General features: G+C 43.0%; 1 protein-coding gene across 4 annotated transcripts in view; it reads left to right on the forward strand.

The window, feature by feature from the left end:
• Window positions 1–10,268, forward strand: part of LOC132825525 (katanin-interacting protein) — a 132,900-nt gene extending 122,632 nt beyond the window's left edge. For all 4 annotated transcript variants that reach the window (XM_060840881.1, XM_060840879.1, XM_060840880.1 and 1 more), the window contains one exon: window positions 8,918–10,268. In XM_060840881.1, coding sequence (XP_060696864.1) covers window positions 8,918–8,979 — 62 coding nt within the window. In that variant the 3' untranslated portion in view covers window positions 8,980–10,268. The remainder of the gene's footprint in view (window positions 1–8,917) is intronic.
• Window positions 10,269–13,106: the final 2,838 nt, after the last annotated feature.

Here is a 13,106-nt window from a genome sequence, read left to right on the forward strand (position 1 = left end):
TCCCACACCTAACCCCAGTCCCACACCAGGTCCTAGCTCCCAGCCCTGCCATGTTTTCACCATCCCTCCAGAACTACCCCTCACTGAGGATGAAAGATCAGTCCTCAGCAGAGGCCTCACCTTCATTCCCCTATGCTCTCAGATTAACAAGTTCAGCACGCGGCGAGACATCGAACAATTCTTCCACCACCTTCGTCTCCGTGCCTACTTCTTCAACCAGGATTCTTGCCCACGCTCTAGACGACCCCTTCTCCCGCCTCCAACACACCCCATCCACCTGGACACCCCGTGCTGGCCTCTTACCTGCTCTCAATCTCTTCATATCCAGCTGCCGCCACGACATTAATCGCCTCAACCTCTCCACCCCTCTCACCCACTCCAATCTCTCACCCTCGGAATGTGCAGCCCTCCACTCCCTCCGTTCCAACCCCAACCTCACTATCAAACCGGCAGACAAGGGAGGCGCGGTAGTAGTTTGGTGCACCGACATTTACACCACTGAGGCTAAACACCAGCTCGCGGACACCTCCTCCTACTGCCCCCTTGACCATGACCCCACCTCCCACCACCAAACCATCATCTCCCAGACCATCCATAACCTCATCACCTTAATCTCCCATCCACCACTTCCAACCTCATAGTCCCACAACCCCACACCGCCCGTTTCTGCCTCCTGCCCAAAATCCACAAACCTGAACTGCCCCAGCCAACCCATTGTCTCAGCCTGCTCCTGCCCCACCGAACTCATCTCTGCATACGTCGACACGGTCCTGTCCCCCTTAGTCCAAGAACTCCCCACCTACATTCAGAACACCACCCACGCCCTCCACCTCCTTCATGATTTTCGCTTCACCGGTCCCCAACGCCTTATCTTCACCATGGACGTCCAGTCCCTGTACACCTCCATGCCCCAACACGAAGGATTCAAAGCTCTCCGCTTCTTCCTTTCCCGCTGTACCAACCAGTACCCTTCCACTGACACCCTCCTTCGACTGACTGAACTGGTCCTCACCCTGAACAACTTCTCTTTCCAATCCTCCCTCTTCCTCCAAACCAAAGGAGTAGCGTTGGGCACCCGCATGGGCCCCAGCTATGCCTGCCTCTTCGTAGGATATGTGGAACAGTCCATCTTCCGCAGCTACACTGGCACCACCCCCCACTTTTTTCCTCCGCTACATTGATGACTGTATCAGCGCTGCCTCGTGCTCCCACATGGAGGTTGAACAGTTCATCCACTTTACCAACACTTTCCACCCAACCTCAAATTTACCTGGACCATCTCAGACTCCTCCCTCCCCTTCCTAGACCTCTCCATTTCTATCTCGGGCGACTGAATCAACACGGACATTTACTATAAACCGACCGACTCCCACAGCTACCTAGACTACACCTCCTCCCACCGTGCCCCCTGTAAAAACGCCATCCCATATTCCCAATTCCTTTGTCTCCGCCGCATCTGCTCCCAGGAGAATCAGTTCCAATACCGTACAACCCAGATGGTCTCCTTCTTCAAAGACCGCAATTTCCCCCCAGACGTGATCGACGTTGCTCTCCATCGCATCTCCTCCACTTCCCGCTCATCCGCCCTTGAGCCCTGCCCCTCCAATCGCCACCAGGACAGAACCCCACTGGTCCTCATCTACCACTCCACCAACCTCCATATACATCGTATCATCCGTCGTCATTTCCGCCAACTCCAAACGGACCACACCACCAGGGATATATTTCCCTTCCCTCCCCTCCCCTATCAGCATTCCGGAGAGACCACTCCCTCCATGACTCCCTCGTCAGGTCCACACTGCCCACCAACCCAACCTCCACTCCCAGCACCTTCCCCTGCAACCGCAAGAAATGCAAAACTTGCACCCACACCTCCCTCTTGCTTTCCTCCAAGGCCCCAAGGGATCCTTCCATATCCGCCACAAATTCACCTGCACCTCCACACAAATCCGCTGCACCCGATGTGGCCTCCTCTATATTGGGGAGACAGGCCGCCTACTTGCAGAACATTTCAGAGAACACCTCTGGGACACCCGGACCGACCAACCACCCAGTGGCTCAACACTTCAACTCCCCCTCCCACCCCACCAAGGACATGCAGGTCCTTGGACTCCTCCATCGCCAGACCATAGCAACACAACGGCTGGAGGAAGAGCGCCTCATCTTCCGCCTAGGAACCCTCTAACCACAAGGGATGAACTCAGATTTCTCCAGTTTCCTCATTTTCCCTCCCCCCACCTTGTCTCAGTCCCAACCCTAGAATTCAGCACCACATTCCTAACCTGAAATCTTCTTCCTGACCTCTCCGCCCCCACCCCCACTCCGGCCTATCACCCTCACCTTAATCTCCTTCCACCTATCGCATTTCCAACGCCCCTCCCCCCAAGTCCCTCCTCCCTACCTTTTATCTTAGCCTGCTGGGCACATTTTCCTCATTCCTGAAGAAGGGCTCTTGCCCGAAACGTCGATTCTCCTGCTCCTTGGATGCTACCTGACCTGCTGCGCTTTTCCAGCAACACATTTTCAGCTCTGTTTGAAGTCTATCCCATTTAGCACAGTGATTGTGCTGCACAACACAATGGAGCATATTCTCAATGAGATATGGGACTTCATCTTCACAAGAACTGTGTGGAAGTCTTTCTAATCAATGCTGTCATGGACAGGTGCATTTGAATCTGACAGGTTGGTAAGATTGAAGTCAAGTATGTTTTCCCCTCTTGGCTTCCCATCACCTACCACAGACCAATCTGCTAGCTATGTCCTCTAGGAATCAACCAGCTCAGTTAGTAGTGCAGCCGCTAGGCCACTGTTAGTGGTGGACATTGAAGTTCCCACCCAGAGTATATTCTAAGCTGTTTTCACACTCGGTGTGTTCAACATGATACTGATATATCAACTGAGCAGGGTAGGGCAGTGCGTCCATCTGATGTGATGGAATTCAAATCCAGGTCCCAAAAACATTGCCTGGATCTCTGGATTATAATCAACGAGGTAAAAACAATGACTGCAGATGCTGGAAACCAGATTCTGGGTGAGTGGTGCTGGAAGAGCACAGCAGTCGGGCGGCACGGTGGCACAGTGGTTAGCACTGCTGCCTCACAACGCCAGAGACCCGGGTTCAATTCCCGACTCAGGCGACTGACTGTGTGGAGTTTGCATGTTCTCCCCGTGTCTGCGTGGGTTTCCTCCGGGTGCTCCGGTTTCCTCCCACAGTCCAAAGATGTGCGGGTCAGGTGAATTGGCCATGCTAAATTGCCCGTAGTGTTAGGGAAGGGGTAAATGTAGGAGTATGGGTGGGTTGCGCTTCAGTGGGTCGGTGTGAACTTGTTGGGCCGAAGGGCCCGTTTCCACACTGTAAGTCTAATCTAATCTAATCAGTTCAGGCAGCATCCAAGGAGCAGCGAAATTGACGTTTCGGGCAAAAGCCCTTCTCTAATGACAATACCTCTAGGCTATGGAGCTTAATTGATTGTCTTTACAAAATGGAACTTTTATGACATACAGGGAAAAAAAGACCAGCAACCATTCATGGCTTGAGCCTAGTTCAGAAAATTAATTTATATCCAGCAGAAGGAAAATCTGTTCATTGTGTGGAAATCTCCAGACTGGGAGAATTTAATTTGTAGAATAGCCAGTTAGTGAGGGTTTGCCAAGTCTATGCGTGGGATAGGTGTTCAAACCTGCAGAACTGAAAAGAGGCTTAGGGCAACAAAACTAAAAAGAGCCATTGAGGAGTTAAAATCGGAGTCATGCTTCAGTGGATCTAGTATCTGCAGCGGTTAAAGTATGATTTCTGTAAACCTTTCTACATTTGTGTTTGGTTTCCTTTTGTGTAATAAGCATGTTTATTTCAGAAAAAATCGCATTGACAGCTTTGTGTGAATATATTCAGTAACTAACCATGGTAGCTACTAACTACAAAAATTAAACATAAAAACTATCAAGCCAAGTTTCACTCTAGGGTTTGACTTGTCCAATGTTGTTATCAGCTGGCATCATAACATCAGTGATAGTTCCTGAGTTAAAACTTGGTTTGTATAACTGCATTTGGAAGTGGGTGGGAATCTTCAAGTTATCCAGTGCACACAGGCTCCAAGTTCTCAATGGAGTTTGGAGAATACATAAGAAACAGGGATAGCAGTGAACCAAACAAGCCCTTGAGCCTGTATTAACACTCAATGTGTTCATGACTGATCTTCACCTCCAGCTGCATTTTCCCCTCTGTACTTTGATTCCCTGAGATCACAAATCTATCCCAGCCTCAACAGAGAGGTGTGGTGGCTCAGTGGTTAGTACTGCTACCTCACAGTGCCATGGAGCTGGGTTCAATTCCAGGGTGTCGTGTGGAGCCTGCACATTCTCCCTGTGTCTGTGTGAGTTTACTCCTGGTGCTCCGGTTTCCTCTTACTGTCCAAAGAGTCCAGGGATGAGTAGGTTGAGTGGATTAGCCATGGTCGAAAAGTGTGGCGCTGTAAAAGCACAGCAGGCAGCATCTGAGGAGCAGGAGAATTGCATTTTCAGACGTAAGCCTGATGAAGAACCTATGCCCAAAACGTCGATTCTCCTGCTCCTCGGATACTGCCTGACCTGCTGAGCATTTCCAGCACCACTTTTCGACTGTGATCTCCAGCATCCTCAGTCCTCGCTTTCTCCTGGATTGGCCATGGACAATGCAGTGTTACAGAGGAATACGGTAGGGACGTAAGTCTAAGGTGGTGGATCTGGATGGGATGCTCTTTGGACAAATGGCCTGCTTCCACACTGCAAGGATTGTATTCACAGTCAAATAGGGGTAGAGAATTTAAAAGGTTCACAACCCTTTGTGTGATGTAACCTCTCCTCCTGACAGATCTAACTCCTAGTTGATGATACAACTGACACCGTCCCAACTCTATCTTTGTCTTCCTGCTGACACTGCCCTCCCAACCCTCCAATCCCCATACCCCTTCCGAAACCAAAACCAAAGCAGCCAGTTGATATCAGGTACTACCCTGCCGGGCTTTTGCAGCTTTACCTCTACCCATCTTTCACCTTCTTCCCTTGCCACTTAAACACCTACATTCACCCATACTCTGATTAACTCACACTGAGAAGCTCTGACGCATCTTATCAAAATGCGGCAGATAGAGCTATAAAAATTGACGATGGGTTCTGCGCTGCTCCTTTGACAGAAACAGGTAATTTAACGTTGAAAGTTAGTAGGTGCTTATCAAGAGGTACAGACTGAAGAAGGTGATTAGAGTTTGCTCGTGAGGCATAGTTGGGTTAGACAGCTGGATTCGATGATAGCTTATGTAACATGCACATGTACTCTGGCCACTTGTTTCCAACAAAATGTCGGGAGGCAGTGGCATCGTGGTAATTTCACTGGACGTTCAATCGAGAACCCCAGCCTAATGTTCAGGGGTGTGGGTTCCAATCCCACCATGGCAGGCGGTGAATTTTGAATTGAATTTATAAAAGAATCTGAAATAGACCGTGCGTGAACATGATGTAATAACCCATCTAGTTCACTAGGGAAGGAAATCTACTATCCTTACCCAGTTTACTGGTCAAACATGACCCCAGACTCTCAGCATTGTGGTCGGCCCTGGACTGCCCTCTGGGCAATAAATGGCAGTGAGTGATGCTCCCATCTCGCTGATGAAGACATTTTTTTTTTTAAAAATGCTTTTTTTTAATGAATAGTGGTACTAGTTTTTGGTGTACATGGTTATAATAAAATTATTACTGAAAAATATCTCACTTCTATTTCATGTCCAATGAGTGGAAGGATGCAACAAAAGATTTGAGCAATTGTTCCATCATTTTATTTCAGAGATCATTATTGAAACTCACACTGCAAGTAATCCAAAGGGTGAAATTAATGTTCTAGCAGTGGTACCCAGTTTTAGTTTATTTCCATTAACCTAGTCTTTCCTGTTGGTCTGTGTTTTATTTGGACTTGGTGATATTTAGAAATGTCATAAAATGCAGAGTCTCAAAATGATCAGTTTGGTCCATCTGGCTAATCCAGTTTTGGGTTGTCAGGTATTTAAATGTGCTATTTTATTGTTAATTTCTTGAGATTTGTGTTTGTGTGCTGAAGGTAATCATTGAGAACAAAACTTTTTTGTCACTACCAAAGAGATTTATATTTCCTATATCAGATTACAGTGTTTAAACATGCAATTTGGCCTGCCCCATTGTTAGATTTAAATTGGCCGTTCCACATACTGTTGAAAGTTGAGTTAAATATAGTAAGTATATATTATAGAGAATAATACCTCTGCTGACAGTAGAAAACTATAATAAGAAAGCATATATTTCACCACTGAGTTGTAATTCTACTAGTGTTATTTTTGTCTGTTATAATTATCACGAAGTTTATTGTGTATGGTATCAGCATTCTTTGCCAAACAAAATGCTCTGCATTTCGTCATTGACTGCTTTTGTGCTCAACAATAAAAAGAACTGGGCAGCACTCAGTATGAAGACTTTGGTGAAGGTACAGATGAGATGTTTACTCTGGCTCCTAGGATAAAGATTATAGTCATGGATTGAATGAACCTGAATTTATTTTTCTTAGAACTAAGATGATGACATTTGAGTGAGATGTTTACAATCACAAATCATTTAACTGGAGTAAATAAAGAGAAACTCTTCCCAGTGGTGTGACTGGTCGATAACCAAGTTAAAAATCACACAACACCAGGTTGTAGTCCAACAGGTTTATTTGGAAGCACTAACTTTTGGAGCGCTGCTCCTTCATCAGGTGGTTGTGGGGTATAAGATCATAAGACACAGAATTTAGAACAACAGATTACAGAGATATATTATACAATATTGTGATATGTGTGACATTGTAATCTTTTGCTATTAATTCTGTGTCTTATGATCTTATATTCGACAATCATCTGATGGACTATAACCTGGTGTTGTGTGATTTTTAACTTTCTCCACCCCAGTCCAACACTGGCTCCTCCACATCGTCGATAACCAGAGGTCACAGACATTAAAGTGTACTGTATTCATCGGATTCTTGTTCTATCTGATGTATAAAAATGCGGCCAGAGGATCATTTGCAATTCGCTTGTCTTCTGCACTTTCCAAAGGAAGTATCTTTTACAATCCATCAAACATTCTCTATGTGCTTTTCCTCAAGGACATTGTGTGAAACAATGTCAGTTTTCATTTGTATTTTGACTTCTCCCAAACATTTATCTGGACTAGTGAGATAAATAATGTACTGTGAAAGCAGATCAGAGGATGGGAACTCTGCCCCAGGTAGCTTGTCTCCTGATTCCCCCTGGTCTGCATTCAATCTGCGGTACAAGTCAAGGGTGTAATAGAATACAGTCCAATTGACCATCACCCCATCCATCACCTTCAAGCATTCACTCGCTACACCACTGACATAAGTGGCAATAGTATATACTAATTGTAAGTTTACTAACTGAGCTGGTAGACTTGTTCTCAGACGTTTCATCACCATACTAGGTAACACCATCAGTGAGTCTCCGTTGAAGCACTGGTGTTCTGTCCCACTTGCTACTTATGTGTCTTGATTTGGATCCCATTTACCAACCTCTGAGAAAAAGGACCGGAAATGATATCATTCACCTTAACAGACACATAAATAGAAAGCTGGATAGAACACCAGCGCTTCAACGGAGACTCGCTGATGATGTTACTTAGCATGGTGACGAAACGTCTGAGAACTCAGTGAGTAAACTTACAACCTCAACCTCAACCTGAGCTACAAATCTTCTCAAATGTCACAAGTAGTATACTTTTTACAGGGTACACTGCAGCAACTCACCCAGACTCCTCTAAGATCACCTTCCAAACCTGTGACCTCTACCATCTATAACAGAGCAGCAGATACATGGGAACACCACCAACTGCAGGCTCCCCTCCCTTGCAGTTGGGATAAATTTGCACCAAAAACGGACTGTGGCTCACCAATGTCTCAAAGGCAGTGAGGGCCTGCAACAATGCTGGCCTTCGTCATGAGGCTGATATCACATGAACAAATATTAAGCTAGAGAAGTGATTGTTGGGCCCCTTCATTAAATACTTGTATCATTGACAGCCACAGGTGATGTGCCAGGACACTGGATATTGATTAATGTGGTGGCATTATTTAAGAAAGGCTTTAAGGAAAAGCCAGAGAACTATAGACTGGTGAGCCTTTTGAGCCTTACATCAGTGGTGGGTAAGTTGATGGAGGGAATCTGAGGACAGGATTTGTGTGCATTTGTAAAGGCAAGGACTAATTAGGGATAGTCAACGTGGCTTTCTGTGTGAGAAATCATGTCTCACCAGCTTGATTGAGATTTTTGAAGAGGTGACTGTAGTAATTGTAACAAGGTCAGCTGGGTGGACGTCATAAAATACGAGTTCCCTGATTGTGGCTGTTAATCAGGTCCAATCAGGGAGTCCTGGATAACAGAAAATGCAGTATACTGTCAAGGTGGAAGTGTTTACAACTATGAATCGACAGCAGATTCAATAGAAGATGGTGCAAGAAGTTAAAGGGTCTGGAGCAGCGCATATAAAGCTAATTTTGCATACAATTATTAAGCTGTAGAATTCACTTACTGGTCTAGGCAGAATTTGTTTAGTTGTTTGAGATTAGAATTTGATAGGTTGATGAGGGAAAATGCAATGAAGAGACATGTGTTAGTGTATTTTGGATGATTTGCAGAATGGGGGTAAACATCAGACTGGTTAGGCTGAATTGTTTCTCCATGCTGTATGTTTTGTGCAATGGCATTTACTGAGGGTTTTATTTAAAGAAATATTTTCAGTCTCTATTAAAAATACATTGCAAGGAAGCAGTTGATTTTAAGCTTCCTTTTTGTTAATGTTAATTTAACAAGTACTCTTTGTAAACTCTGTTTACCAATAGATTCCATCTTTGGTTTTTTTTTAGCTCTACGTCCAAAGACATGTATGACGGACAGAGGGTCATTTGGGAGAAGAAGGTTTTTATGAAGATCTCATCATGGTGAATTATCTGCAAATTATTGCTTTTGGTTTGGAGTGTGCTGTCTATGTTTGAAACATAGATTTGCTTTCTTTTTACAAAAGCAGACAGGAATTTGTCTTCAAAGCAACTACAGATTAACCAAACTTAAACACAATTTACCTGACACTGGTTTAAATACCCATACATTTGATTTTCTCCTTTGCATTTTCTTGGCTGTTTAGTCTGTTAACAGAGGGAAAGAAAGCGCTGGGTCACCCGCAATTATATTTCAGCACCTTTGAGTCAAGTACACAGTGAACCTTGTTTACTGTATTGACAAGGACTGTCTGCACAATATCCACTGGAAAGAAATTGAAGTGGCAGAATGAGCTAATAAGAGTAATATATGCACCCTCCCACCCCTATCTCGCTTTGGTGTGCCTGTCTTACCAAACATTTGTGCCTATTTGCACATTGTTGCCATTAAACTGTGTCCTTGCAAAATTGAATTTTAACAAAATAGTCCCATCTTTTTAATTTGGTTGGAATTTGACAAAAATCAATGTTTCGAAATGTAGTCAAGATTAAATGCATCTGTCTGTGCCTTTGTCAAGTAAATTGCCCTCCAATTTAATAAAATCCATGACAGTTATGTTTAAACAAATATTCAATCACTTGCAACATGCTGTACTCAAGCTCAATTGAGACAAAAGTCCTATGCTGAATATTTTTGTTAAGAAATTCTGTAGTTTGTTTATTATGCATACTCTGTTCCAAGAGGTTTTTGAACTTGTTAGTTCCAGTGCCTGTTTTGGTAAACTGTATTCCTGTAATGAGAATATAATCAGTATCTATCCAAACAAATTATCACTACTTCAATATGTAATTTCTTTTTAAACTCAAGGAGTACTAAATAACCTTTAAGCAACTGACTGCTAATATTCTACCGAAGAATTTATTTATCAAGTAATCTGATGACTCTACCCTTCCAGCAATTCCGTGGAGTAATGAAAAAGCAACGTACAACTGTGTATATTCATCAGCTATGCTGAGTCAAAATGGCTTCTTCTCACATTGAGAACTCTTAGTAATGCCTCACTTGGAAACGCAACTATTGCAAAATGCAAATACAATCTAACTCCAAAACGTGATTAAATGTATTGCACAAAACCAGTGCTCATGTCTCACGAACTCTGACAATTTTTGTAGCATTGAAGAAATATATAACGTACCCTTGTACTTGGACACATATCAGACTTTATTCTTTCTAATGTTTTCCATGTAATAATTGTACATATGTATGTGATATGTAAAGGATGACAATACTTATTAAAAAAAAATTTCAAACATAAAGAGCAATTTAAGTAGCTTTAATGTTCCGGTTTAAATGACTATCAACTTCTAAGCAACAAATATATATTATAATGAAATCTATTTTCCTCTATTACTTAACAATTTTAATGCAGCAAACTAATATTGAATCCATTATTTGAAAAAGGTACATTTATGAGAATTACATTCACATGTTGCGTTATTCTCAGTAGAATTCCTAATGTGTGTAATGTGTTCCTAATGTAAACCTTTCTGTCATAACCAAATTGCCTGGATGAAACAACATTGGAAAATAACAACAACCAACCGGTAAGTAGTTTGAAATAACTCTTGCAGGGGTGGTATCAGACAACTGGACCTTTGGTCAGATATTCAGAGGTTAAATGAGAGCATTAACTGGAATTCTAAAATTCTGAAAGGTTCCAAAATAGCAACACCGACATCAATCACTGCTGCATGCTCACTGATGTCACACTTTGCCTTGTTTGCATTCTCCTGGCAGATGTTCACTCTGACTGCACGGAAGCTGTCACCAATATGAGACCCAGCACAATTTACACCACAGACTATGCACACAACACAGGTGAAATTTCAGAGCCCTGCATGCATTCATAGCATCCCGGATGTCAATTGACCCAACTTTCTGCTCCACGTTTCTGACTTTAGTGCAACAAACAAAATATACTCTTCCTCATATTGAATTTACTGTGTACAGGGTTATATTGCAAAGTGACAGAGGAAATGTTTGAGGAAGAAACTTGAGCATTCTTTTGTGAAGGAAGAAGGTTGGTAAAATGCTAAATATATCTATTGAATTTGATTTATTAGGAATTATTTAATGAAATATTTAATGAAATATTTCTATATTTAAAGTATCTCTTGGTCTACTCATTGCCCCTCCTCCTTCTCAATCATGTACTTCGCTGTTTCGGCTTACTAATGCAAAAATAGTCCTTCCGAAAAACCTGCTTGTAGTTTTAATAGCTTTTCTTAAAACATAGCTGTGCAATAAGGCCCTTGATGATACAAAAATATACCATATGCAACATTTATTGTTTCAAATTAAGAAATCTGGTGAATTCAGTTCACATCTCCAACCTGTCATGATGAGTGTGGATTTCAGTCAGTGATAACTATGTAAGTTTTTCTTACATTACAAAAGGTTTATAATTAGTTTGTCGCAAAAACCTTTTCAGGTGCGCTGAGGTCATGAAAGGTACTGCATAAATTCCAGTGTGATTCTTCCAGAAGTAGGTTTGCTACTGTTTTCTCAACAGCTTTATGTTGTTTCCAGCTTGAGAAGAGCTGAAGTGAATGAAAAGTTTTACAAAGATAACTTAAGGGAGGAAAGTATCACACGTTTTAAACTTTGAGTAGATTATCCACCCTGGCTAGCAGCCGCACTTGATATCACCCTCTCTGTGTTAGAAGACTGTGTTATGAAACTGTTCAGAAGAAAACAGATATTATGAGTTGTATTGTGTTCCACAAATACAATTCAAACAATTCCTCTGCAAAACATTCTTTGAGTCAGGGAACTGAAGTTCTGGAATCACTAGCTCTGATCTGAGCTGGGAGGCAAGTTGGAGGAAGTCCAGTATCATATGAAAAACCTTAAGTCTATTCAGCGTATCTGTCAGTGTTTGATTTTGTTTTTAACTTTAAGTCCAGGTCAATCACAATGGGTGCGATGCATCTGCACCTCCAGAATAGGATTAGCCAAACTCCAGGATTGACTTGGAATTCCCTGAACACTGGAGAAAACCCATTGGAGTATTTTAGAAGTATATTTTGCCCTAGTGTTTGTACATGTCTGAGACAACTTCACTGAGAGGCAAAGAATGACAGAGGTCCTTCCAGCCAGTTGAAAACACTCAACTGCAGAAGAGATGGTTCTGGATCAGTGATGCTGGAAGATCAGGCATCCAATGAGCAGCGAAATCGACATTTTAGGCAAAAGCCCTTCATCCCGAAACGTCAATTTCGCTGCTCGGATGCTGCCTGAACTGCTATACTCTTCCAGCACCACTGATCCAGAATCTGGTTTCCAGCATCAGCAGTCATTCTTTTTACCTTGCAGAGGAGATGGTGTTTAAGATCAGTGGAGTTTTGGCTTGAACATGGACTCAAATGTTTACAGTATTTTTTCCAAGATTTTGAAATCTTTTACCAGACTCTTCCAACCCAGTGGGTAGGACAAAGTTGGACTATCTCATCCGAAAATCAGCACTTCCAAAAGGACAACATTCTGTCAGGACAGCACTGTAATGTCATGAGAAATATGTGTTAAGTGTCTGCACTCAGGTTTAAGCTCATTCATGAACTTCTGCATCACAGACAACAGGTAACAAGAGCCCGTTTGTGAAGAGGATTGACAGGGCAGAGACAGAGGAGTTGTTTAACTGACTGGGAAATCTAGAACATGGGGCACAGTCTGCGATAGGGATACATTTCTTTAGTTAAAGGTTATGAATCTTTGGAATTCTCTACCTCAGAAAGCTGTGGATGCCCCATCGTGGAATCTATTTAAAGCTGAGAGTTTCTTTTGTCTCAGGGAGTCAAAATATATTAGGGTTTGGCAGAAGAATAGAGTTGAAGCTAATGAACAGCCATTCAATGAAGGACCGTGCATGAGGTGTTCTATAGTCTACTCGTTCCTAATCCATATAAACCCAAGTTGTAAGGCTGAACTTACCTCTGTATCCATGAAATTGATAGCACTCCCATTAAGGTTTGCCATCACTGCCCCCTCTGACCTATCACCTTCTCCCTCATCTTCATCCACCTATCACTTTCACAGCTACCTTCCCCTAACCCCAAC

Source organism: Hemiscyllium ocellatum, chromosome 20 (assembly GCF_020745735.1).
Source record: "Hemiscyllium ocellatum isolate sHemOce1 chromosome 20, sHemOce1.pat.X.cur, whole genome shotgun sequence".
In the NCBI taxonomy this organism is placed as follows: domain Eukaryota; kingdom Metazoa; phylum Chordata; class Chondrichthyes; order Orectolobiformes; family Hemiscylliidae; genus Hemiscyllium; species Hemiscyllium ocellatum.